The 26,982-nt window shown below is 49.9% G+C and overlaps 9 protein-coding genes across 9 annotated transcripts; 2 read left to right on the top strand and 7 right to left on the bottom strand.

Moving 5' to 3' along the window:
* Positions 1-159: 159 nt before the first annotated feature.
* J4E93_004106 (uncharacterized protein) lies at positions 160-1,635 on the bottom strand (the record flags this gene model as incomplete). The annotated part of the gene is made up of 3 exons (XM_049342035.1): positions 160-1,331; positions 1,383-1,544; positions 1,611-1,635. The coding sequence occupies 3 exons, from the start codon at positions 1,633-1,635 to the stop codon at positions 160-162; spliced, it is 1,359 nt and encodes a 452-aa protein (XP_049200187.1).
* A 3,835-nt stretch (positions 1,636-5,470) lies between these two features.
* J4E93_004105 (uncharacterized protein) lies at positions 5,471-7,045 on the bottom strand (the record flags this gene model as incomplete). Its single annotated transcript, XM_049342034.1, has 1 exon — positions 5,471-7,045. One exon carries the CDS (start codon positions 7,043-7,045, stop codon positions 5,471-5,473), a length of 1,575 nt encoding a protein of 524 aa, XP_049200186.1.
* Positions 7,046-7,411: 366 nt separating this feature from the next.
* On the bottom strand, positions 7,412-8,659 carry J4E93_004104 (uncharacterized protein; the record flags this gene model as incomplete). Its single annotated transcript, XM_049342033.1, has 1 exon — positions 7,412-8,659. The coding sequence occupies one exon, from the start codon at positions 8,657-8,659 to the stop codon at positions 7,412-7,414; it is 1,248 nt and encodes a 415-aa protein (XP_049200185.1).
* A 727-nt stretch (positions 8,660-9,386) lies between these two features.
* Positions 9,387-10,731, bottom strand: J4E93_004103 (uncharacterized protein; the record flags this gene model as incomplete). Its single annotated transcript, XM_049342032.1, has 2 exons — positions 9,387-10,527; positions 10,580-10,731. 2 exons carry the CDS (start codon positions 10,729-10,731, stop codon positions 9,387-9,389), a joined length of 1,293 nt encoding a protein of 430 aa, XP_049200184.1.
* Positions 10,732-11,900: 1,169 nt separating this feature from the next.
* On the top strand, positions 11,901-12,673 carry CYP3_2 (Peptidyl-prolyl cis-trans isomerase H; the record flags this gene model as incomplete). The annotated part of the gene is made up of 4 exons (XM_049342031.1): positions 11,901-11,955; positions 12,089-12,234; positions 12,283-12,420; positions 12,467-12,673. The coding sequence occupies 4 exons, from the start codon at positions 11,901-11,903 to the stop codon at positions 12,671-12,673; spliced, it is 546 nt and encodes a 181-aa protein (XP_049200183.1).
* A 479-nt stretch (positions 12,674-13,152) lies between these two features.
* Positions 13,153-15,198, top strand: J4E93_004101 (uncharacterized protein; the record flags this gene model as incomplete). Its single annotated transcript, XM_049342030.1, has 1 exon — positions 13,153-15,198. The coding sequence occupies one exon, from the start codon at positions 13,153-13,155 to the stop codon at positions 15,196-15,198; it is 2,046 nt and encodes a 681-aa protein (XP_049200182.1).
* Positions 15,199-15,804: 606 nt separating this feature from the next.
* Positions 15,805-16,989, bottom strand: J4E93_004100 (uncharacterized protein; the record flags this gene model as incomplete). Its single annotated transcript, XM_049342029.1, has 3 exons — positions 15,805-16,706; positions 16,762-16,916; positions 16,976-16,989. 3 exons carry the CDS (start codon positions 16,987-16,989, stop codon positions 15,805-15,807), a joined length of 1,071 nt encoding a protein of 356 aa, XP_049200181.1.
* Positions 16,990-21,380: 4,391 nt separating this feature from the next.
* Positions 21,381-22,931, bottom strand: J4E93_004099 (uncharacterized protein; the record flags this gene model as incomplete). The annotated part of the gene is made up of 2 exons (XM_049342028.1): positions 21,381-22,763; positions 22,818-22,931. 2 exons carry the CDS (start codon positions 22,929-22,931, stop codon positions 21,381-21,383), a joined length of 1,497 nt encoding a protein of 498 aa, XP_049200180.1.
* Positions 22,932-24,302: 1,371 nt separating this feature from the next.
* J4E93_004098 (uncharacterized protein) lies at positions 24,303-25,502 on the bottom strand (the record flags this gene model as incomplete). The annotated part of the gene is made up of 1 exon (XM_049342027.1): positions 24,303-25,502. The coding sequence occupies one exon, from the start codon at positions 25,500-25,502 to the stop codon at positions 24,303-24,305; it is 1,200 nt and encodes a 399-aa protein (XP_049200179.1).
* Between the last annotated feature and the right edge of the window lie 1,480 nt (positions 25,503-26,982).

Raw genomic sequence — 26,982 nt, 5'->3', positions numbered from 1 at the left:
TCAGGAGGCAACGGACAAGTCCGCAATGTAACATCGCGAAGCTTCCGCGAAAGTCGCTGGTGATTATGATTACGAAGCAGGCTAGCCTGCATGTGACCAGCCATAACGCCAGATATATGCATGATGCGCTTAGAATATACAAGAAGAGAACGTTGGGGACTATGCCCATGCGCCGACTAGTGCCATTAACAACGCCCCTGCTACGACACTGGCACAGGCCTGTAGTCGCCGCTTCCCCTGTAACGTCACGTAGCTTTCGTCGCTCAAGAAATCTTCAGCAAGGAGCTCCACCAAGCCAGCGAATAGCAACAAGCCACTGGATATGGCATTCATGAATCCCACAGTTAGTAAGCCAGCTTCACTTGCTGGGTCGTACAGGGTGTGTATAGCCAAACCTATTGCCTGGCCAATGGGTGTGGTGGTTCCGTAAGCTAGAGCCATTAGCCACGGTTTCGGCGATCCGGCTGGAAAGCGAATGGCGCTGATTCTGGAGCCGAGTGCGAAGCCTTCGAAGGTTTGGTGGAAGGAGATGGCTATGAGGAAGACGATGAAGGCGGTGCCAGTGGCGACCGAGAGCGCCATACCTATGAAGACGGAGTGGAAGAGAATTCCAGCCTCGAGCAGTAAACATTGCAGGAGTAATTTCTTGTTCTGGGCTTCGGTTTTCTCCACATCTTCAGAGGATTCGCCGCTAGGTTGGTGGGCATGATTGTGGGCATGAGGGCCGGGCAGCAGGCGAGACTCGTCTTCTGAGTTCTCCTCATCTTGACGGGCGAGCTCTTCCCTGCTTATCTCAAGATCTGAGTCATTGTCGTCGTCAATCGACTTCCGGCTTATCGAATCATTAGGCGTCATCGGCGATGCCAGAGAGAAGGACGGTGATCGGCCTGCCATGAGATTGGCCGAAGATTCCACATCGTGCAGCATGATGCCCGGTATGTGGCCATTCGCTCCTGGTGTGCCGTTGCTGAACCTCCCATAGCTATGGCTTCTCTTGTGGCCCGGGCGCGCAGCCGCAGCGTGATCGTCAAGGCCTAGGTTTTCGTAGCCAGTCGAATGCGAATGGCCTGCTCCCCTCGATGCGAAGAACATCTCCACGCCCACTACTACAAAGACTGATGTCATGGCTATTAAGCCCGGCATGGCCGAGTAGCCCTTGTTCCAAAACGGGGGTAGACATGGGTCGGTGAGGGACTCGAAGGCGGTAGGCAGGAGATGGACGAAGGCAGTCGCGATCAGGACACCCGTGCCGAAGTGTCTAGATAGGAAGAGGAACTGGTGGGGAACGGGTATCGAAGGAAAGCGCTTGACGACCACGGGGAAGGAGCAAGCTGTGAGACGGTCAGCAGTGCATTGGAAGGTATGCGAAGAAACGTACGAACCCGCAGTGCTAAGTGTGAGTATTAAGAACAAGGCGAAGACATGTATGGGTGTGTTGTAGTAGCCCTTTGCTCCTTTGCTTCCGCATTCTGGTCGCTCATCGTTGTCCTGCTGTCTTCGGAGCAATTCCGCGTGGAGGACATGCGCAGGTATTTCCGAAAGGCCTATGTTACAATGACATGGTCAGTATACGAGCGCCACAGTCAGCAGAATAAGCAGCCATGTCCTACCTGCTAGAATGCCGTCTGCCTGCATGGCGGTGGTTGACAGAGCTTCCGAGCATCAAGGTACGCGCGGTTCCGTCGCGCTTGCCCAGTAGGTGCCGGGGTCCGGAGCCTCTATTGTTCCTCGGCCTTGCACCTATTCACGTCCTCGTCGGGTCCGCATTCCGTCAGATTCACTTCCTTTCGGACTGCAAACCTATTTGTACGTGTGTTCGGGGGTCCAGCATGCACTCTGGACAAAAAAGTATTTCCGAACGCGCCGAAAGCCAGGGGTGCGTCATACCTGGTATATCGCGAACCTCAGATGTCATGCTACCGACAATCGAAGATCTAGTATCCATACAAGGTCTGGGCCCACGCTTGAGAGTCTGCCTTGTATCATAGGAGACTACCGTGCCCCGGCTCCTGTTAGCATCGGTTGTGGCGTCTTTCATGTCCATCTCCAGTTTTCTGCACAGCAGGTCCTGTAAACATCACGCAACGTTAGCCACCGGCCATGGCCGGTGCTATTTTTGATCCTTCGGTAATAGCGATCCGCGAGCTCCATCGTCTACATATATAGACAGAGACCCTGCGTTGTTCACCGTGTCGTGGAACTATCTGGCGTACGGGTTTGGGACGGCGCAGCTGCATCATCATTCGAGAGATTGGCATCGGCGCAGGCACCCCGTCACACCCGACTTCGCTTCTGCAGCCTAACACGAATCGGGTCCTTGATAGTTTCACGTCTCGCGCCCCTCCATCGCCTCCAGTAACACCAAGGACGATACCGCCGCAGCCCAACGTCGTCACGGCACATGTCGGTACCAAAATGTTGACCCGCGAGCATGGACTGGGAAAGTCTGGACTAGTCACCACGCGCAACGTCGTCCCGGCTACACCCTGCTAAGCCCCACCATCTACATCCTCTCTGAACAGGACAATACGGCATATTGCTAGTTCTGTAACGGGAAGAACCGCTGGAGGGCCTGAAGGAGCCACCAAAGGGAGATCGGGTGGCTCTGACCGACAATGTCTGATCAGCGAGACTTTTTGTTCGTCGACGCAGCTCAAGCGAAGACGTCTCGCCAAGGTCGTCGCAATGCTCGTTCTTTTGTCATGCAGAACGCCCGCAGGAAAAACCCATGGTCAACAAGCAAACATGCTGCGAAGCAAAGGAAAACTGGAAGCTCAGAAAGCGCAAGTCCTAACAGTACATGTGCGTCTACGTCAAACAGGGCGACGCCAAGCCCTCCAATTGTTGCGAACAGGTCTGATTACTTTTCTTCCCCAGAGTCTGAAGATTATGCGATAGCGAAGAGGGACGTTTGCCCAGAGTGTCAGATCTTTCTGTGCCGCCCGGGTGAGGGATTCTGCCAAAGATGTTTGCTGGTCAAGCCTGCGGCGCCTGCAGAAGACCCAAATAATCAGCTTTTCGATCCTTTTCGGACTTCATCCGTCGAAGTAACCCGCAGCGTGTCGGAACTGTTGAAGCATTGTAAGTGGCTGTCCCTGCATCTCTCCTCCCATCAAGACATTCCAGGTCGCTGGGTTCGTGGCACGACAACCCTGTACAACGGCGTTGAGAGTGCGAAGTCTAGATTGCATCCGATTGCATGGCGCCAAACATGTCGATGCCTGGTGGTATTCGTTTTCGTACGCTGACATTAAATGTATAGTTTCCACGGAGATGGCGCCTGGCATCATCGCAGTCGACGTCCGGCATCGATCTACCCTGATGAAGTCGGACTGGTTCGGCACGGCGATAAGTAATCCAGGCTTCATGCATAGTCTGCTTGCTACGATCGCGCTGCACGCCTACGTGTTCGGAAAAGATACCATGGATGCCGTCTTGCACCATCGAGCACAGGCTATTGCTGCTGTCAATGCGGCGATACTGACACCGGATGGAATATCTGATGCGAATATTGGTGCTGTCTTCAACTTACTCACGATAGAAGAGGGTTTGCATCTGCCACAATTCGACCTGCACGAGGACCATGCAGTTCAACTCGAGATCCATCGAACGGGGCTGCAGAGAATGGTGCAGCTGCGTGGAGGACTAGGAGCAATCAAAACGAATCGCATCCTTCAAGCCTTTATGCTTTGGTGTGTAGATTCTACTCCCGCATTCTGCCCGGAACCGGTTTGGCATGTGCTTACTGAGCATCAGGCATTCGACGGCCCACGCTATCTACGATTTCCAAGCGCCAAGCCCCTCTACATTGGATTTCATCAGCACAGCAGGCTTTCCACGTCATCCACCAGGCTATCAATCGAGCATTTCCCAACATCTGACCGATTACTGTCGGAGTGCAGGCCTCAAAGAGTCGCTTAATGCCCTGGTGGAACTGGTACTTTCCCTGATTGCCGACCTGAATGTTTGGTTCAGTGACCCCGACAGCCCTCTAGACCCTCTCGACATTCAGAACTTCGCATGTGTCTTGGAGTGCTCTCTGCTAACATGGGTACGCAAGAACGAGCAATTCGTCACCCCTCTCGAAGACGCGCTGTGCGTTGCGCTACTCATCTTTACGGTGCGGACGACGGAAGCGTTTAAGCGACAGTCTCATGTTCATCTACTCCACTTTGCAGCCAGTAAGCGGCTAGAGAAAGCTCTGAACTGCACCATTCGTACCGAGTGGCAGCATTGCCCCGACCTTCTACTCTGGATACTCTCTATCGGTGCGATATCAGCGGAACCATCACCCGATAGCACATGGTTCGTGTATCAGACTTCACTCGCTTGTGCAGAATTCGACGTCCTATCAGCGGAAGCGCTTCTCGAACGACTCCATCTCTGCGGCTGGGTCAGCTACAAGCTCAACGACGCTGTGTGTCAGTTATGGGCCAGGGTTGTGAATCTCAGGTTAGATGACCGTACATTCTTGCCTATGCATTCGCTTGCTTATACTTGAGTTCTTCTTGTACGTAGGCTCGCGCCCTTCTTCGAAGCGCCCCTGAAAGCTGAAGACGCCAACAGCCCTGTTGGGCCGCTGCAACACCACGTTGCCGAGCCCGATCTCAACGCTTGGGAAAGCATCGACTGGGCTGCGCTCAATTTGGGTCTCGACGATCATAACCAGGGGCACGCAAACAACCCTGGCGATGGAGGCGCAACAGCAGAGCCTTGCGGTTTTGGAGTATCAGAGGATTCATCGCATCCTTTGGGCGGTGGCTATGGGTTTACTTGTATGTGCAATTTCGAGCGCTCTCAACTTTTACTAATACCCGCATTGCTGGGTGCTAACCTTCGTGGCGAACACGCAGGGCCTACGACGCAACATCCTTATGCGCACTGGATGAACGGATCGCAAAACCATCACGAACAATGAGGAAGACTTTCGGATGCTTTGCATGCTCGACTGTGAATGCATACCTCTTCACTTGGTCACTTGATCTCCAATACTATAATCCACAAATACCTCAACGCCGGCACGGCTACCAAGCCTGTCGCAGCAGCCTTGGTCGGTGTGCCATGTAGCCTAGACTATGTCCAAATGTAGTCGTTTTGAGGAGGATCGTACTGCTCGCTAAAGAAATGATACGGAAGTGCAAAGATGCGGAAAACTTGGCCTACGTGGAAGAGCATTGAGGGACTGAGGTTGCTGGGGAACAGCAGAGTTCTAGCATGGTGCTGAGTATCTCAATACACTAGAACTCGGGTTAAGGGAGACGTCATACAGGAACAGATGGAACAGATGTTGACAGAATCACAAGGCAATGTGCACTTCCAAATTAACTGCTTTGTATGGGGTATTCATTGTTCCCCGTGAATGGGGTGGACGAATCCAGTCTCATCCCCTTCAGCCCTTTGAGGGCTATCATGTAGCTGAGGATCTCATACAACTATGTACATCCAATCAGTCTAATAAAGACATCAATGCCTATACTTTCGCCAGCTTAATAACAAGCTCAATCCCCGCCTCAGCAAAAGTCCCACTAACAACCCTCGGTGGCCTATACGCCTCAAACGCCCCAGAAATCTTCCCTGTACCCCCAACACCCACCACCTCCGTCAGCCTCAAACACATGAGCTCCGTCAAAAACCCTCTACCCGCTAATTTCATCTCCGCAAACTGGCTTATCCAATTCAACCCCTTAATCGGCAGCGCCTGCGGCAACCGCCTAAACTGCGCCCGCGCCTCGCCCGTCGCAAAAACCGCCTCTGCGGGCATCGGAAACTGGATTTCCAACTCGCGGACAGAGGGGGGAATGTGGGTGTATGCGGATGCGGCGCAACGGTCCTGTTTCTGCCAGATCCATGTTTTCTTTGCGGAGTTGGGGAGGTCGATGAGGGAGGTGTAGAGGAGGGATGAGGTCACGCGGAGGATCTGGAGGTTTTTGAGGAAGGTGAAGGAGGGGGTGAAGGGCGGGTAGGGGTGGTCTTTGAAGTTTGCGGAGGGGGGTTCGAGGAGGGAGAGTTCGAGGAGGGTTGAGGGGAGGGATGGGAATGCGTTTAGGACGTCGATGATGGTCTGGGGTGTAGGGGGTGTGGGACGAAGCCATGGGGGTATGATGTCCCTTTGCCAGGCGTACAGGCAGTTGAGGGTTAGGTCCAGTGACTCCATCTTCTCAGTTTGGCGTAGCAGTTTGCCCAGAGCAAGAGGGCTGATTTGGAAAGTCCCGGTGTTGAAGTGTGTGAGGTTAGGGATGGAACCATATTCGCGCTCGCGCTCGAACCAGTTGTGGACAATGCGGGTTGGCTTGATATCGGACTCGGGGCTTTCATGCCAGGACGCCGGGGTGTCAATCGAAAAGTCTTTCAGAGTAGGGATCTGGATGAGTTCACGGAGGATCCTCAACGTCGGTGTCTTCAAAGTGACGGTCTCGATGGGTTCATCTTCGAGTACGGACCAGAGTTGCTTCATGCATATGTTCTGGTAAGCATTCCATCTCGAACCCTTCAACCGGTCTTTGACCGTTACCTCGATGCTTCGCACGTTTGGTAGTTTATCGAAGATGGTGGTGGCTTGCTCGTGGACGAAAAGCGGTAGGCCCCACTCGGCGTCTATCCGGACGTGGCGTACATGTTCTGCCAGTTCTGGCGCCTTCTCGATGGCCTGGAGAAACAAGGCAATCTTCTGCTGCCGAGCCGCGACATTACCGTAAGCCTCGTGCTCCCTGTACTCTATTGGGATCTGATAGTCTTCTAGTGGCAGGAAGACCGGAGGTAGTAATGGCTTGGGTTCCCGTCGATACCGCAGCGGCTCTTCATCCGGATCTGTACGATCCTGGGGTGTCGGTAGGTGGCTGACTTCCGCAGCATGCCCGCCTTGAACGAATGGAGGGGCCAGGGTCGATTGTACAGGGAGGTCAATCGACTGGAATAAGAGGCGTTGGGCGGATTTGTGGAAGACTCGGTGCGTCTTGATCAGACTCAGCAGATCTTTTTGATCTACATCCTCGAAGATTTGGTCCAAGATGTCGTTTGACAGCGCGGTGATTATGGGTTTGGACATGTTTCTGGAGACTGAAACGGAGGTTTCTGGAGGGTAAGATTGGGTAGTGGGCGGAGTGGAGGGGTTGCGGTTGCGCTGATGTTGATTATCCCATGGAGGGGAAAGGGGACTTAAGTAGCTACTCGGGGTAGGGTTTGCCCGTCATTCACACGACGCTTAGTAGTTACTAGCTGAACGCCCTCACTGTAAAAGTGGTGAATGTAAAAGTTGTACATTTGTGTGAAGCGATGTAAAGGTTCGTCGTTGTAGTCGCCCCTTTTGTTGTGATTGTGACTCCGGTATCTGCAGGTCCGCAAGGTGAATACTCATTGTGTAATGTATGAGGCTGATGCGTTGAGAGATGCCAAAAGTTGCATTCGTTGACTATCACGTTGCCTGCACATCAGCTCCCGGCCCCGCCGACTTGAATTCCGTCTTACCCCTAATCTGAATCGTCAATTCGATCCCCCTATCCGCAAACGCCTTCTTCAATACCTCAGGCGGGTCCCAATCCATCGGCTCCGCACACCTGACGACCCTACCCCTATCACTGACCACATATTTCAGCTCCAGCACTTCCACCTTCTTCAAACAAGGAAATTGCGAAGGATCAGCAGCGGCAATTTCGTATATCCAGTTCCAACATGGTCTCATTTTCATTTTGATTTCGTCGGACGTCATGCGGGAGCTCAAGAAGGCGGCACGGTATCCATCGCCCACAGCGAAAATGGCCGCGCTACCACTAAAGTCTACTCGGAGCGAGGAAAGCGATGGGGGCAGTAAATGGACGATGGATGGGCGTACGTTTTCGCCTTTCCATAGAAAGCCCTGGCGACCCTGCATGGCCGAGTCCGAGAACCAACAGCCAGACGATATGTGTAGTCTTTTGAGGGCAGTGAGACCGGAAAACGGCATGAGAACAGGGATCCAGTCGCAATCCCATGGACTCTTTTGGTCCTCCAGTATCGTGAAGTCGGTAAGAGTTTCTGTTGCATAGAGCAAGCGCTCGGCCAAGGCGGCGAGGGTATTTCGTTGACACAAGTATATCTTGACGTCGAATTCTCGGAGTGTGATGTTTGGGTATTGTTGTGCGATGATGGGGGAAGCGCGAAGTATGCAGTCGTTGATGATGAGGCTAAGACCGATTTTTCTTGCCGGCCGAAGTGAGTTGAGCATATTCATGAGTTTCGCATAGTCTACCACGGCTCCGCACGTTTTCTCTACGAAATTTTCGATATGCTCCTGCTTGGGACTGTCGGGGAAGGGGCGGGCGTTGATTTTGAGCGTGACATGTTGGACCGCTGGAAGGAAATTTAGGATTTCCTGCGTTGTGTTTTCTAGTCGGAACTGTGCCCGGCTGTCGAAGACGAGGTCAAGATAGCGTATGGGCCCAATGGCATTACCAGACGGTGTGTGGGCCAGACAAAGCTCTTCGAGAAACTCCATGCACGCTTCGTGTGCACCATTTCCGCGGACAAGGACTCTTCGAACGCTGTTGCGTACTGTGTTTGCCGCTGGAGCGAGCTCTGGATAGGCCTTGCTAACATTTTCGAGCGTTTCGTGGTCGTCTACAAAGTACTCGAATATGGATGTGAGGATTTCGGTGGGTATTGTGGTGATTTTGGCGGTCGCCATGTTGTTCGTCTGTGAGGGTGGCTACTTAGAGAAGACGTCGGATTTCAACAAGTTGAAAACATTTCTGAGGGTGTCCTGCAGCATATTATGCCGTGACTATCGGATGTTTCAAGAGAATCCGTCGATGTAGGTGCCTAAGTACTTCATGCACGTGGAGGTTGACGTGAGGCGGGATGCGCTGCTGACTAGCGTCATGGGCCGCGGTTACCTCTTTTGTTCACCGCGCAGAATCTAGCGCTGGCTTGTGAGCACGTAGTGTAATTAGCATCACTGTTTTGGTTCGAAAAGCGAGGTCTCACTTGCTTCAGACATCTTGTGTTCCATGTATCTATTCGCTTGCTATCAAAATCGCTTAGTATATGCTACATAATGTGCCAAAAAGCCTCCCTGAGTGGGACTATCGCGCCTGCAAAGCTGTAGATTATACTATCTACAATGTTAGCAGTTCAATCCAGAACTATAGCCTTGTCGCTACTAGCAACTATCCATGTATAGCCCATTCTCCCCGCCTGCCAAATGCTGTGTTGAGAGACCCCGCTATGCTCTGATAGGTACTGTGTGAGCGAGATTACACCAAGACGAAAAGTTGCTCAGGATATGGATGGGGAAACGCCGGAATGTGGAAAAACAGAAAAGTGCCGTGAGGATCGGGTACAAAACGGAGGGTATGGTAGTCGTAATTGGGCGTGAGAACGATGGAGAAATCTGGGTGACAACAGGACCGCGTCTATCGGCCACCTGCTTCGAGCTGTCCTGGAGTTGGCTGCTGCGAGACAGGGGTTTCTCCAGTGGCACCGGTGCCACGGTTGCGGCCGAACCAGCTTGAGAAGCCAGGGCCTTGAGTTCGGTTGAGCGCCATCCTCGATCGCCATCCTTGGTTCTCGCCAGTCTGCCCTGTCGCTTGGGGCGCGTTCCCAGCCACGCGCTCGCGGCGATTAGGCCGATTCAGTCGCCCGAACCGATCACCACCCTGTCGCTGCTGGAAGTCTGAGTTGATGACCATGACGCGAGACCGAGAGAATGGGTTGGTGGAAGTCCAGACTGCCTGCGGTGGTGACCTAAGACCAGCGACTGAGCGGCGACCAGTAAGGGGATCAACTTCGCCTTCAGGACGGGGCTTCGGAACGTAGTAGTCGGCTTTGCAGAGAGGGCAGCAGGCGCGGCGACTCGTAAGCCATGGGTCGACACAGCTGGCGTGGAAGGCGTGGCCACAAGACAGTCCACGTACATCGTCGTCATCTTCCAGTGTATCCAGACAGATGGCGCACGTGTCTCCCGGCTCGGCCAACATCTCGGGTGCAGCGGCAGTGCTGATGGGATCCTCTTCGTCGTCCGAATCGTCCTCGCGCTCGCGCACGTTGGCCTGGGGTGTACCACTTTGCCCTTGAACGTTGTCCGTCTTCTCCGAGTTCAACTTGTCATCGACCTGCTTCTCAAGGTCTTGCACGTGCTGACTTTTCCTGCTTTCGACACTTGTTCTCGGGGGAGCGACTGGGTCGGCGGAGGAGGCTGGGGCGTTGAGGTCGTTGCGGGCCATGGAGAGGGCAGTATCGGTTCGCGGTCCTGGACCTTCGTCCTGGGCACTGATGACACCTTCGACATCCTTCAAGCTTGCTGCTCTGCTCTGGGGTGCCGTCGCAATGCCGCCGTTAGCTGGCAAGCCCTCGGTCTCGCGACTTGACTTCCATTGCTTATACTTGGTCAGTGGGAACCGCTCGTTGACCTCGTCCATGGTCATCAGCTTCTTCTCCCTCCTCCTCCGGTGCGGGCGAGGCATGTTGGTCATGTCGATTGGCTCGCCATCAGCAGCAGCCTGGGCCGCGCGACGGCGATTGTATCGGAAGCAGTACTTAACACCAACGATAATCCTGAGCGCAGTCAGTACGAGGAGCAGCAGCCGAGCCAACTGCCATTGCCTACCATAAGTTTGTAAAGACGACACCGAAACCCAGGGCAACGAAAAAAAGCAGCGGCGAACTGGTGGGCCCGTTGCTGTTGTTGTTGCTGCCGCTGTTGTTGGCGCCGTCTGTTGGGGTGGCCTGCTGCCGCGGGAAGAGCACAACGTTGGACATGGTGGGCTGCGACGAGTCTGCTATTCCATACGTCGGTATACTATTGCGCTGTCGTGGAGGACACCGAGTCAGCGATGCGCGAGTGAGGCCGGATGCGGCGAGCCTTGCTGGAGGTGAAACGGATCAGGAGGCGACTGGACACGACGGCGACAGAGTATCTATCGCGCGTGGAGTGGTTGCGATAAGTTGGAGGTGGCGGCGGGAGGGCTAAGGCAAGGGCCGGAGAAGGTGATGAATCGGTGATGGTGACGGCAACGACTGCGGGCGTGGCGATGGAGAGTCGGGTCCCTAGAGGCTGTAGTCGTTCGCAGTGACTGCCCGTGCCACAATCGCTAGCGGTGAATTGGGAACGGATCGTTATCGGCCATGCGATGCGAAGAGGGCTGGTGGTCAAGCAACAGACTCGGCGGGATGGTCAGGGAAGGGCAGTGAATGCGAGTGCGTGGCCGAGGGCTGAACGGGGGAGGTGCCGGTCTTCAGGCGGATAAAGGCCGCAGAGGCGTCGCTAACGTCGCCGGCAGGTGCCAAGGATGACCGGCAACCAGGCCCATCAATGATGACAGTAGACGGTTAATGGTACGCCAGTGTGGCGTTTGGGGCAGTGGCGAGTGGTAGATATGAGGTTGTTTGTATAATGAGGGGGAGCGTCGTGAATGCGCTGGGTCTTGCTTGCGATTCCACCATGCACATGTCACAGGCGCTGTCCGCGCAATGCACCCCGAAGCAGGGTTTCTGCTTTGGGCCGCATGGATGCCGTCGCATGCAGGTGCTATCACACTGTAAAATTGCTGACAGCCTGATGCGGTGATACATAATCAACACGACTGCATTCACTCACTACTACACAGTCTCAGTCTCACGTCGCAGGACCAGAGTACACGGGCAGTGTCGCTAGACAGCCGTCTGCTCACTATTGCGTAGACATGTCGGATCCCTGCCCTTCCGGTGGAGTCTTCCCCGCTAGCAAACTGCGCGTATCCACATGAACATTGTCCACCACTGGCAGCAGCCCGACTCCCCTGCTTCTGCACCATTGTCTCTGCTCGGCATATCTTGGAACCATCTGGACGGAACGCCTTTTTCACTTACCGTGTGACTCCCTCGATCACCACTGCCAAAGCCCGTCCAACGTCACTAGTCCGCTCTTCAAGCACTGCACTGCCGCACCCATGGCGGAGACTGCCGAGCCCAACCCAATCGTCTTCTTCGACATCACCCTAGGAGGTATGCATCCACCCATGTGACCCAGTAGTGGCTACCCCTCACCCCGCACCATCTGCTACGCGTCTTTCTTGGCCTAGCCCACAGTTGGGCAAACGCCCGCGACCCGACCATGGTGACTGACATAAGCGAACAGGGGAGAAGCTGGGGAGGATCAAGATGGAACTGTTCAGAGATGTAGTCCCAAAGACTGCTGAAAACTTCCGCCAGTTCTGCACGGGCGAGACCAAGAACAGCCGGGGACAGCCGCAGGGCTACAAAGGCTGCAAATTCCATCGCGTCGTAAGTAGCATCACAGTGCACTGTCTTTCACATGCTAAGTGAACATAGATCAAAGGGTTCATGATCCAAGGCGGCGATTTTGTAAATGGCAACGGAACTGGCTCAAGAACTATCTGGGGGACTGAGAAGTTCGCCGATGAAAACTTCACCCTGAAACACGACAAGCCCGGTCTTCTATCCATGGCTGTAGGTTTTCACAGCTTATATGAAATCCTCATACTAACTATTGCAGAACTCAGGTCCCAACACCAATGGTTCCCAGTTCTTCATCATCACTGCGAAGAATGGCACCCCTCATCTGAACGGCAAGCACGTTGTCTTCGGCAATGTCATCGAAGGCATGGACGTTGTCACCAAGATCGAGAATACGCGAACAGTAGCCAACCCGGAGGGAAAGCCAGTGCAAGACATTGCCATTTCACAATGCGGTGAGATGTGAGCTCGTAGATCATACAACAAAAAAACGCCAATCCTCGAGGTAAGATCTCAGGTAGGATTTAGAGAATCTATTATAAGCCTGAAACGCATTGTTTGATCAAACGAAGCGCGAAGAAGAACAGTGCGTGGTGGGCCAGCGCGAGTAACCAGTCTGTATCGACTTCGCGACGCTGTGGTTATCCAATCCTGATACAGGCAAGCGATGGATAGGAAACTAAATACATTTCTACGATTTCAAATGAATCGCATCATGCGTTGTTGCAGTGATTGGGTGTTGGATCGGCGAACCATGGTGAACTACTGGCTTACCTAAGTGACCCGCTGAAATTCTCTCGGGCTCAATACTTCGCAGCACAGTCGCGTGCGTTCACCCCCGCTGTCCTCGCTGCCAATTTCACCAGCCCACCGACGGACGACAATCTCCCACACCTCACGCTCCTGCTCAGATGTAAACCTTTCGCCAACCACATTGCCCACAACATGGTCGCTCTTGCCACAATGAACAGGACTCTCGGCACCGCCGCCCCGACCGCGGGTGGCAGCCTCAAACGCAAGCAAATCGACAACTCGTCCGACACCGAGAACGCGACCCCAGACACGCTCAAACGCCGCCGAGTCACTTTCCACCCCGAAGTCAACGTGCGGATACTGAGCGAGCACCACGAGAAGAGTCTGGAGCTGGTGGGGGAGGAGGTGCGGCGCGCCATCGAAAGGCATGCGACCGGCGACAAGGCGGCCTACGATGGGCTCAAAGCCCTCTTCAAAGAAGCACCAACGTCCACAGGTGCACCGCTATCGCGACTTTTGCAAAAATACCTCATCGCACTCACCGAACACACGCCAAAACTCGACGGCAACTGCAAGGGCCTGGTGCATGCCGTCATCGATTGCAGTTGGATAGCGCGTAACGAAGACTTCCTGCGCTCCTACCGAATGTTCCTGCGCAGGCTGCTCTCGGTGCAGTCGAGCTACATGTCGACCGTGCTACAGATGCTGGTCGACATGTTCCTGAGTGCGCCTTCCGTCAACGCCAGGCAGCAGGACGACCCACCGATCCAAAGAGTCCGCCTACAAGCACGCGTACACGAGACCCTCGTAGGCATATTACAGTACAGTCCGATGGCGAGTTCCTTCCTCGCGCCCGTCATCTCTAGCACCTTCCCCTTCTCCAACGACACCGCAAAGGTCCACGTCGAGTACATCCGGAACATCTTCAAGGTCACAGAGTACGCGCCGGAAATCAGAGGCGAGATCTTGGCACTCGTGACGGACAAGCTATGCAAGATCGACGCGCAGATGCAGGTAGACATGGAAGAGATTGACGACGACTTGGAGGAGCGACTTATGGACGGGGCCATCAACGATGAGGAAGACGACGACGACGACGTGAGCGATGACGGCTCCGAATCGAGTGAGGAGAGCCTCGACCCGGAAGAGCAGCGACTCAAAGACATCAAAGACATGATGCTCAAGCTCGACACCGTCATGGACGTGCAGTTCTCCTACTACGACTCCGTTTTCGAACGGAACGACTATCAAGAGATGGATCGCACCTACCAAACCCTCATCGCGCAGTTCCAGTCCATCATCATCCCGACCTACCGCTCACGGCATACTCAATTCGTGCTCTTCCACTTCAGCCAGATCTCGACAGAATTCATGGGGCGGTTCATAGACACCTGCTCGCACCTGGCTATAGATAAGAACCGACCCCCGCTACTACGCTCAGCCGCATGTGCCTACCTCGCCTCCTACATCGCGCGCGGCGCGCACGTTCCTGGCTCCATTGTTCGCGACGTCTTCGACACACTATGCTCCCAGCTTGAGGACCAGCGAAAAGCACACGAGCCCAAGTGCATCGGCCCAGACCTACGCCGCTACGGCACATACTACGCCATCGTACAGGCACTGCTATACGCCTTCTGCTTCCGATGGCGCGATCTCATCGTCACACCCGACGGCACGTTGCCCACCGACGCAGACATCATGTACCACGAAGGCGACTTCCAGTGGCACCGGTCGACCCTCGAAACCATACGCCGCAACATCTTCTGCAAGCTGAACCCACTCAGAATCTGCGCACCGGAAATCGTCAAGCAGTTCGGCCGCATCGCCAAGCACCTCCGCTTCACATACATCGATACGCTGGTAGAGACAAACAAGCGTGTACGACTGTCCCGCAGTCTGGCCAGTGGGTACCTCAACGGTATCGGCGGCCGAGAGACTGCTCTCACAAGCAAGAAGGGCGAGGAGGCCTTCCTCCTGGACGCATACTTTCCCTTTGACCCATACGTGCTTCCACGGAGCAAGCGCTGGGTCGAGCACGACTACGTAGCATGGCGACCGGTTCCCGGTATGCCCGTCGAAAAAGACGATGACGATGACGATGAGGAGGAGGACGACGACGATGACGATGACGATGCTGATGATGACAGCGACAGCACATCAGAGGCGGAATCCGAGGACGAAGATGGCGTCGCAAACCCCGACGACCTTGACGACGGTAGTACGGAAGCTAGTCTATGATGAATCTCTTGTGCATTGCATTTACGGCGTATATTGGGAGCGGGAAAGCATCAAGAAGCAGCGATTTTCTGCTCGGCGCTGGCTGGTCATGGAACAAAAAGGGGGCATAGCTTGGGAGCGTCTCTTTTATGATTGACGGCCTGCTTCACATATGGCCTGGGTATCTTGGTTCGTTGATGTTTTTTTTCATGTATGACTGAGCGCTTTGATATTTGGGTCAGCTGGTTGATTTGTCTAGTAGAGGCACATTTACGTTTATATATACTCTAGAGAGAATGGAATGAAAAAATTTGATAATTGGAATTACTCAGTTTAGAGCTTTGCTTGTGGGTGACGGTGAGACTGGCGTTGTCATCACTGTCACGTCAACCTAGGGAGAAAGTGAACACTCTGGGGTCTACATCAATGTCAACACACCTACTTTGCATGCACTCATGTTAATGTAGTCTGCAGACCTGTTTAGTTTTTCCCTTGTATGAGGTGCTGTTTATATTTTGATCACGATGGAGTGGCAGGCTGAATATCTCTTCACGTTTTAATTGGAATGTATCCCTACTCTTGAAGCCGCGTGTAGTTGACTGTACCGCACAACCATCTATCTGATACCTAGCTCGCCGAGTGCGCTTTGCGGATGAGAACCTGACGCACGACTGAGTTGCTCATGAAGTAACCATCATGGTTCATGGTATGGTCTTCGTTATATACCAAGATGAACTGCGTTGCTTTGTTCACTTGGAGGTCGAGAATGCCCCACTGCTTGAGTAGATCCCAAGCCGGTTGAGAGTTGGTGGTCGTCTCACAAACCGGATCCTTGCAGAGAATTCTGAACATGGCATGCTTGCTCCACTGGCAGAAAGTGCATGTGACGGTCACCTTGCCCTCTTTCACCGCCGTCATCCAAGCTTTAGTCGTGTTCTGGATAAACACAGAGAGATCAGAAGTGTACTTCATCTGCTCGTGCTTGAACTCTTTCCACTCGCTGTTGCTCATATCGAAGTCTGGACAGTCGCAGTCGTCATCGTCGCTGTCTGGATCTAGACCCTGTTCCTCCTTATAAAATCGCCTGAAACAACTGTGACACATGTCGTCATCAACACTCTGTCCGAGTACGACGTTCTCAGGAACGAATTCGACTTGAAATGATGGGGAATGCGAGTGCAGGCGCAAGATACGCGTCAGATCAAACTTCGTCTTGTCATCGTGGCCATGGTCCCACAAGAACTGTACCAGCTTAGGCGCTTGCTTGGGTTCGTTCTCAGATGGTAGAAAGGTATCGAGGAAGTTCGCAAGATAGTAAGTCGACATGAACGCAACACGAAGATGCTGAACCCAAAGAGGACGATATTCTGCCCGGATCTGCGTGCAAACTTGAGTCAGAGCGAAGAACTTCCAGGTTCGCTCTGCATATGTTTTGCGCGAAGCATATGGGAGGTTCTGTCGAACAAGCTGTGGGGCGAAGCGGTTGGAGTCGTCCTCTTTGGCGTAGTCGTAGACTCTGTTCCTTAGCTCTATGTAGTATCAGCGCTTGATAGCCACTTCGAGATGCCATGCAAGAAGCCATACCTGGAGAAAGATCAAGGAAGCGGAAGTACTGCGGAGCTTCGCTTGCGGGCTCCTCGCTCTTCGCAGGCTTCGCATCGGTCTTGACCGAACGTTTCGCTTTCTTGGTGACTTTGGTGTCTACAGCTTCGCCGCTTGCGCGCTTGCAGCCGGATCGTCTGGAGTGAAGTCAGTATACAATCCCTTGGGTGCGCGACGAGTAGAAGAGAAGACTCACGTAGTGGGCGCCATCAGTCGTCTTGTAGCCAGTGGTGACGTTTACGACGCGGTAGAGTTGGTGTCGGAGTAAGTTGAGCAGTAGATGGTGGGAGTAAACAAGTAGAGAAGGCAAGAGCACCCAGCGTGTCCAACGAACCGCACTACTTTTCGGTACAATACAGTGTACGTTGTACGTTAGCCTATACGTACAGAAGTAACTACTAGCTTATATTATAACTATATAGAGTAATAGTAAAGAAGTTATAGTATAGCTAGGTATAGTATATAGCCTAGAGCTATTAGACTTTAGCTAAAGGTAGGCTAAGTAGACTAGAAATTACGCGTAAGGCTAAAAAAAGTCTATATAGATAATTATTTAGTATTATAGTTATTACTACTATTACTTATAGCTAATATAAAAAGTAAAAAAAGATATTTTAAGTTTATTTTAAACGTAAAAAAAAACCTATAGCACTCTAATCTAATCTTTATTAAGGCTATTTAACGCTAAGTAAGCTTAATTTAAAATAGCTTTACACTTATAAAATTAGATTAATAGAGATAGTAAAGTCTCTATTTATAGTAATAGGCGTAACTACTATACTATAGAGAGTTTATAGAATAATAGAGTATAGCCTAAATCTTTAATATATATTTTAAAGTAGTAATAGTGTATATATTCTAAGATTATAAGGCTATTATAAGGCTAATATCTAGCTTACTATAGTATTATAAGTTAATTATAGTAGAATTTTATTAATTACTATAGTAATATATTATAACCTTAAAAGCTCTAAGAGCTTAAAACTTTAATACTCTCTATAAGCTTAGAGACAGCGCTATTATTTAAAATTCTTACTCTTTTTAGCTATATATTAATAGAGTTAATAAGATTATTAGCCTAAAAAAGTATATAGAGATTGTAAGACGTTTAAGGTAAGTAGCTAAGAGGTAGCTAAGTTTAGATAATAGTATAAAAAGTAGTAATAATAGCTATATCTTATTAGTATTCTTTATATAATACTATATTATAATATAATATAATAAGAAAATTTACTAGCGCTACTTTCTCTACTCTCTTAACTTCTATAGCCTATATAGTATACTACGCTACTACTACTTACTATCTTTTTACGCTACTAGAATTACTAGCTCTATTACTTTAGGTAATACTAATATCTTTAAGTATCTCTTTATAAGTATTTAAAGCTTTAAAAGTAGAAGATAAAGCTAGAGATAGTAATAACTTTATTATAAACTTTAGTTACGTCTACTATAATAATAAGCGTCTTAAGCTATATAGACTTAGCTACACTATATTATATAAGAGCTAGCTTACTAGTAATTATAAGGCCTTCTTAATTTAGCGTTATAGCGTTAGAATTAGCTATAATAGTCTAAGTAGAAAGAAGAAGTTATTCTAGTTATATAAGCGCTACTATCTTAGCTTCTCTAATAACGCTCTTAAAGTAGTTAATAGCTATAACTATATTAAGAAGTATATAGCAAATAAGTACTATATTAATATTAATATAAGTCTATTACTAGAGGCTAATAAGCTACTATATAGCTCTCTATTTACTACTGCAAAGGTTACTAGTTTAAATAGGTTAGTATTGCACACGCTATAGAAGAAGAAGAAGCTATAGGCTACGCTTATTAACTAAGTAATACTATAGAATATTAGCTTTAATATTATAACTTTAATAGAGCTATAAGAGCTACTTACTTAGAATTATACTAGTCTTCTTAAGGCGCTACTAGTAGTAAAGTTAATAATTACTAGCTATATATAATTAACCTACACGCGTTAGATAAGTAAGATTAAGGCGCTATTATAGATAGTAAGTAGCTAAATTAGTATAAGTATTAACGTATAGATATTAAGTAATTATCTAAGTTTTCTTAGAGTAGTAGCGCATTTCTTAGATAAGATTCTTAGCACTTATAACTTATTATAATAACTAGCTAACTATTTAGACTCTTAATATAAGCAGCGTAATATTTTAATTATATTTTATAACCTCTATAGTAATTACACTAGTACTACGTAAGCTACTATTATACTTAGCATTCTTAATAAGTTTATAGTTACGCTGTAATTACAGGCTTTTATTAGTAATAACGCCTCTAATAATAATAGTAAGCTTATTAAAGGCCTTAACTAGCACTCTAATATCTACCTCTTTTTAAGTAATTATATACGCTGCGCTAGCTATATTATAAATCTTATTATTAAGGTAATACTATATAGTAAAAGTATTAACTAGTTTAAGAATAACCTTATAGAGGCGTCTATAATATAATAATATAAGCTTTTTTAATTATAAGACGTTATTAGTAAGCTCTATAACTTTATAAACGTAGTCTACGCGTTTTATAAGTATTATAAGCTCTTTCTATTAGTATAAAAAAAATTACTTAATAATAATAACGCTCTATATACCTATAACACGCTCTAGCTACGCTAGAATAAAGGCGTCTACTAGTACTTAGTATATTATATACTTCTCTACTACCTAGAGCTTTAGAATAGTATATAGCGCTTTATAATAAGGTTATAAAACTTATTATAATAGCTTAATAACGCCTATAACCTACTTACTAACGCACTTACTAAGAAGAAGTAGAAGGCTATATAGTAGCTTATTAACTTTCTATAGCTACTTATTAAGATAATAAAGTGTCTTAAGAGTAGTAATAGCGTCTCTAGATTTAGATTACTATAGTAGACCTTAATAAACCTATAGACTTTATAAAATTACTATATAATAGAGAGCGCCTACCTTAATTACTCTAATAATAGTAGTAGCGCGTACTTTGCTACTACTATTATATATAGTAAGTAAAAGCTTAATAACTACTTTAATAGGCTTATTATTAGCCTAGATATTAGCTACTATTATATTATAATAGCTCTCTACTCTACTTTACGCCTTACTTAGTTTTAGACTTAATAGAAGCTATATTCTAACTAGGTAAAAGCTATAGAGGCCTTTATTAAGAAAGTTTATAGTAAGTATTTAGTAGTAGAGCTAAATAATAAGAAGCTAGAGCTGCTGCTACTACTACGCTGTAAGGCACTTAATAGTAATAATAATAACCTATATAGTTAGATAATAGTAGTAGATATATACTACTTTACTAGTAATAAAACGCGTAAGTACTAGAAGCGTAGTACCTAGCTTAAGAAGTACTTTAATAACCTTTATAATAATATACTTATATAGTTAAATGCGTAATATAAGCTTCTCTATAACTTATAGTACTAGTAGCTTTAAGTTAGCTATAATAAGTACCTAATTATATTCTAGATAGCTACTAATATTCTCTCTATCTCTACTACTAGCTATAAGTATAAGTGCTGCTTTTTAACTACTAAATAAATAATTACTAATAATTATAACTACCTTAGAGCGTTTATAATAGAGGCTCTATAACTCTAAAAAAACTAGCTACGTAATAATATTATTAAGAGTAAGCTTTTATAGCTAGATTACTATATTAAGAGCTTAAAGGTAAGTAGTAATAGTAATAGTAAAGCTATAAGTAGTAGTAGTAATAGTAGAGATTATAGTAATAACCTAAGTTAAGATTGCTATCTCTAGAGCTTCTATAGTATTAACTATAGCTTTAATTTACTACTCTATAGTAATAAGTTACCTAATTAAGTATATATTTAATATATAAGTAGCTTAAGTAACTATACTATAGTCTCTAGCTATATTATATTTACTACTATATATATAATACTAATAATTAAGCTATATGTAGCGCACAATAGCCTTAAAAGTACTATACTACGGTTCGTTAGACACGCTAAGAGCACCCGCTAAGAGCCGCTAGTGGAATGACGCAGGTCTATACGCAGTGACATGTTCCACAACCACCTCATACATATGAAAACTGAACAACTGCCTCCTAGAAGTCTACATTACCCCGAAGAATATGTAAACTTCGGCCCTTATACTAATGTAGACGTACTACATTGCTGATTTATTGAGTGAAAAGGGCAGGGTATAGCCCTCTATTGTGTATTATACTGCGTCACTACTACTGCGTTGTGGGATCTGCTCCGGCATCGACTCCATTCATCCATCAGGAATACTAATGTAGACGGCACAGTACCTGTTCAGTTTTTCCTTGTACGAGATGCAACATTCCGCCTGAGTAAGACATCCATGGATAGGCAGGAGCACGTGGCCCTTTCACCTTGGTTCTCCCAGAACGATGAATGAGACAGAAGTGAATCGCGCTCTGCTTGCTCAACATGCGCCTGCGACAGCTCGCTCTCGTCCGCTCGACAAGCATACCTGCGACGACCAGCTACTCAACACCCTTGCATACAGAACGTGGATATTAGACATACTAAAGTTGAAGTAATGAAGATGTGATTTTTGTATGTTATACTATCTACATGGCGTTTATCTGCCCTGGCCCTTGGACTTTCCACCGAAGCCAGGACCACGCTTAGCTCCGCGACCCTTAGCGAGCTTGACGGTGAACGCACCACGCTCGATGGTGTTGACCAGGATGTATCCAGAGGGGAACAAGAAGTGAGACCAAGTACCAACGAACTGAACGATACCGCCAACAGAGTCATCCTCGGGGTAGATGTCGAAGAAGCCCTCGGTCTTGACGCCCTTACCGGTAGGGTCCTTGCTAATGCTGCGGACATCGTGTACCCAGATACCGGCACCGTAGTTGCTCTGGTAGGCGAGGCCGTCGACGATGTAGAGGTTGTGGTCGATGCCCTTGCTGTCGGTGGCGTAGAAAGTACCGGTGGCCTTGGGGTTGCGGAGGTCGGTGAGGTCGATGATGTGGGTGACGGGGCGGCCGGACGCAGCGGGACCGACAGCTTCCTGCTCATCGAGCTCGTCGTTCAGGAGGACGTACTGGTGCCAGTTGCGCTCAGTCCACCATCCTTGATGGCAGTAGGTGGCACCGGGGTAAGAGAGGGTGGAGATGACCTCAGAGGCGGGGTTTCCGTTCTTCATAGTGGAGTCGTAGACGGTCATGGTGTCCTCGTTGTAGCCGATGCAGATGTTGCGGCCGCGGAACTTGCGGTCGGGACCGTTGTAGGTCACACACTGGGCATCGTGAACGTATCCGTCCTGGCTAGCACATCCGGGAGAGGTTGGCTTGCTAGGGTTCTTGAGGTCGATGTATTGGAGACCAGCCTTGCAGGTCTGGTTTCGGGGCTGGGCACCGACAGCGAGGATGTACTCGTTGTCCCAGTCAACAACAACGTTGTGGGTGCGGCCGATGGGCAGTTCGTCGAACAGACCAACGAGGTCGGCCTTGGGGTCGAATGTCTTCGGTGTCTTTGGGTCAACACCCAGAAGCTTCTTCATGTCGAAGATCTGAACGTTGTGACCAACGGCCTCAGAGCCGATGATGACATAGTCGTTCAGTACGCGAATCTCGCGCCATCGCGAACCCACACTTTGTGCGGGAAGGCGACCCATGTACTGGATTTGACCGTCCTTGAGAATCTCGACGAACGCAGCACCAGAGAACTGGCCTACAATACCGAACTCACGGCCGTTGCGAGCGGTCCAGCCCCATGAAGAGCTACCCTGGCCTTCAGGGCCTCCCATATCGGCGTGGTTGACAAAGTCGTAGAGGTCCATGTTGTTACACCTGAACGTCTGGTTCGCATTGCCCTGCTCGACGATGGCGAGACCATCCTTGCATTGGACACGCTTGGCCTTGTCGGGTCCATGAGGTCCCTTCTTCAAGCTCTTGAAAGACTTCCACTGCTGGGAGTCCTGCTTGCCTTGGGCTGCGTCAACTTCCCATTGATCCTAGAAGTTGTTAGTACTTGATCGTAAGGCGATAGAAGCAAAGTATGAACATACACTCTTCAACTTCATCAACTTTTGATGAATTGCGCCAGAGGCATACTCCGACTTGGAGTAGTGCGCAGCCTGGACCGCAACTGGGAGTGCCAACACAGCGAGTGAGAACTTCATCTTGAGGAGCTAAGAGAAGGATTGAGCTGGAATGAGCACATTTCCTATGCACCTCAACAGGTATATATATATGAGTGTGGTACCCTCATGGTGCAAGATCTCGCCCTCGACCGTTGCCTTGCCACACGACCATTCAGTACCATGTTACCGTCTTGGTACAGCAATATACTCTGGGCATCCGTTGGCATCCATACTCCATGCGGAAGGTCAGGACTACCATCCTGCTAACTTGATACGGAAGGTGTCCATACACTTCTTGAGTGGAGTACTGTTGCCAAGCAGCGAAATTCGTATACAGATGGTGCGCCACAGATATCCGGCTTGGTACTCTGGGGAGGGCCTCGGGAAAGGAGCGAACATCATTGCCACGGCCCGCTAGCGGAGCCCAAGACTTCCAAGGCGTCTGGGCATGCGGACCAATATACAACACCTGGACGAGAGGCGTTCGCAGCCAGAACCTAGAGGAGATAAGAGGAAGGAGATTATAGAAAAGGGAATGTGCGAACTTAGTCTGCGCGTGGTAGTGCTCGGCGGCGTCGTATCTTGAATTGTACCTACCGCGAGCGGCGGAAAGCGTCCGCGCCGAAGAAATACCTATGCGATATACAGCAGAGCGTGAGCGAGACCAGGAAAGGCCTTCCTAGTCGCTGCAAACGTGCGGAAGAAAGAAACAAATATTCGCGCAACTCCAACAGGGGCGAAAGTCAACAAGCGCACGAACATCGTGATGGGCAGAGGCAAGCAGACGCTGGGCTTGGGGATGCGCGCCGTACAGAGGTCACCATAGCTGTCATTAGAAAGTGTAGTCTATCCGGAAATGCGTAGAATTTGAGTACCGGTGTTTAGCAAATGATGCACGAATGTAAAGGTTCTGAACGCGTGAGCGCACGGGGAACGAGAACGATCCACGCTAAGATCGAATCGAATATTACGTCATCACGTTGCGACGCGACGCGACGCGCTTGCCTCAACCTTCACGATCGAGGCATCTCTAGCTGATGTTTGCCACCGTGCACATGCGGTGAAGCTCATTATCACAAAGATATCGATCAGAGTTGCAGTCACGTACAGCGACGCGTCAGCGACTGGCCACCTTGCTGCTGTCGCAATCAGACAAAGACACGCCTAAAATATGTGTGGGCAAACCCGAAAACGATACTGGTAACGCGGTGATTTGCAACCATTATACATTATTACTGAACTAATTACTTGTAGAAGACGCACCTTCATATGACACGCCAGGCCCAAAACGCAGCCAGGTCAATAACAAGACTCTGGTACACACCGAAAGTTACAAACAACTTGATGTCCTCCCCAGCTTAAATCTCGGCCTGAAAGATACGTAACGACTCTCCATACCAGACCGGCCTTCTAAAAACCGCATCTACAGCCTCGATACCTGGGCGCGACCTTGATACCAGCCTCTCCCACTTGCGGTGGTAGATACAATGAGAGATCGCTTGCACCGGCCCTAGGATCGTGGAACGCCTCTATCGGAACATGGCAACACTTCAGCTTCGGAAAATCTCGGAAAGATCCAAGGGTATCGTTCTCTCGACCGCCGGGATACACCAGGTCCAGGATGTCTTCGTCACTATCGTCCGTCACATATACCGCTTCTAAGGAGTGTCGGTGTCTCCTCAGCGCATCCCCCAGAAGTTTCCAGGAGTGCTCAGGCCAGATTGACAAAGGATTGCCTTCTGCGGCGAATGGCTCCCATCTCCCGGTACTGCGGTCGTATCCAAAGCTGTGAAGGGCCTTGAGCGCGAGGAGCATTTGTGCGATAACAGCAATGTCCATCATTGCATCAACCAGGTGAAGTTTTCGAATCGAGCTACTCGACTCGGGGACCGACCAGTTCTCAACAGGTGTTGTTTGACATATCCCCGCGAGGACAAGTGTTTCGAGGGATGGAAGACGGAACACACAGCAAAGCTCCTCCACCGAGAGGTTGCAGGAAGCGATCTTGAGCTCCTTAAGCTTAGCAAATCGATTGACATGGCCACCGACGGGTCGCGTAACAGCGCTGTTCAACATCTGCAACCATTTCGGTGTATGCGCGGGGCGGTCAAATCGCTCCGTCACGTAAAACTCTTGGATGTCGTGGGCGTTGGCCAAGATCTTGTTGCATGCGTCCTTGTTGACGTTTTCCCCGTCGAAGAAGATACTAATTCTGCGGATGTGCTCGGAGAGGAGATGGTTGCTGACCATCGCCGCCGTTTTCTTATAGTGTGTCGTAGAGCCTGAGGCACATAAGGTCTTGTACATCACCACCTCCGCGAGTCGCTTGCAGAGCTTATCTGTACGACACAGCTTCGAGAGTGCGTCGTCGCGGCCGACTTCCTTTACATGCTCCATGATCTTCAGGAGAAGTTCTTCCGGTATGCCACCAAGACACGCTTGTGGGTTTTTGAGTACGACAGGGAGATCTGGGCTGCCGGGGCCATCATCGGTGGCCGCGTGGGTGACCTTGACGGATATCGAGACGGATCGGTTACGCTTAGCCGAGGCCGAGGCGTGCGAGAGTGAAGCTTTGCGCTTCTGCGGCGTCGAGACGGTAGCTGGCGCCATGGCGGTGGTGGGCTCGAGGGGGTGTGCACCTCGTACAACGTCGATGTAGGCTCCAGGGTGAGGTGTACAAGTGTCGTAAGGGGTACAATTAATCTGGCAAAGCTGTACAGTCGAAGAACACCTGCGTGGAAAGAGTTGGCCGCCGACACGAAAGTGAGTGGTCGTGGTGGTGAGAGGAAGTCAAGAACTCGGAACGCGAACGAGAAGAAAACAACAACAAAACGCGTCGATGCGCGCCCTTCACACGCGTCACCCGATGCATGGCCACTCATGGTGAGGGCCCTGAGTGCGCGCGCAGGTGCGAGAGGAATGCGCCGCTCTGGCCAATCGGGAGCGTCACTGCGGAGGTGTGAAGCGGAATATTCACCTCACCGCCGCCCATCTGGCGTTTGAAGAGTGCACAATGTGCGCACGCATGGTCAAGTCATTGGGAGAACGAGCATGTGAAGTGGGTGTAGTATTGACCGCTAATGTATCAGGCATGCCGATGTCGCTGCTCAGAAGATACCTCGATGAGTATCCCTCCGCCATATGTTCAGAAAAGAAGACATTAAGCCAAAGAGAAGGCGGATAGTTAGCTATTTCCAGACCCATGCTAGCCTTTCTGCCCAGTACTCTCCGGTTCCACGGGTATATGTGAGTTGATCGAGCTCATTGTCCCACCCCATGAGCCCCAAACTACCAATGGCTGCAAGCTGCTCTTCGGATCTCTCTTTGAGGAAATCACCCACTCGAAAGTCTCCCGTCATTCTGAAATGAAACCTTCCAAGCATATATGGAAGCAATGCAGTTTCTGTATGAAGCTGACGAGAGGTGAGCAGTAACGCTAGGTCGTTCTCTTTGGCTGAGTTTTTTCGTGTCCTCCAGCCAACGAAGTTCCAGTCGTTGTTGCCGAATACGTAGGTGTATATCATGTTTCGTATTTCGCCTGGCAAGCGGAGAAGAGGCGAATTGGTCGCGTTGGCTTTGGTGCTACAAACGATACATTAGTTTTCGGAATGGCAAAAGCTGGGTGACTTACATCTTGTCGCGAGGAGCTTTTTCGCGGAGACGTCGAATCGCTGCCCTCTCTTCAGCACCCTCAAAGCGCCGCTTCTTTGCTGGGGGCTGGCCGTTCGAGCGAGAAGGCATTGTTGAGCACTTTCGTGACAGCTTGGTGTGTTGTGCTGTGTGTGGTGTAATATGGGCGAGGGGGTCGGTTGAATGTGGAGGGGAGTAGAAGTGGGTTGGGAGCAGACTGCCAGACTGGTATAGGTGCGGCATTCTCTACTAAGCTAGTGGCTGCAGAAAGCGACGATAATGGAGGGTCGCGCATGTGATTGACATTTGCCAGGTTTCACCGTTCCTCGCTACCTCATTCCTTCACTTCGAAGCTTCCCCAATGCAGACATACGGTCGCTCTCTCGTTCTGACTCAAACAGTTCAGCTGAGATCCGATTCATGTTGTCTGCAGCGACTAATTATATCCTTCCAGTGAGTT

Source organism: Alternaria ventricosa, assembly GCF_023758065.1.
Source record: "Alternaria ventricosa strain BMP 2768 chromosome Unknown scaffold_6, whole genome shotgun sequence".
In the NCBI taxonomy this organism is placed as follows: Eukaryota; Fungi; Ascomycota; class Dothideomycetes; order Pleosporales; family Pleosporaceae; genus Alternaria; species Alternaria ventricosa.
Note: the sequence above shows the minus strand (reverse complement) of the source record. Positions and strands in the feature narration are given on the sequence as shown.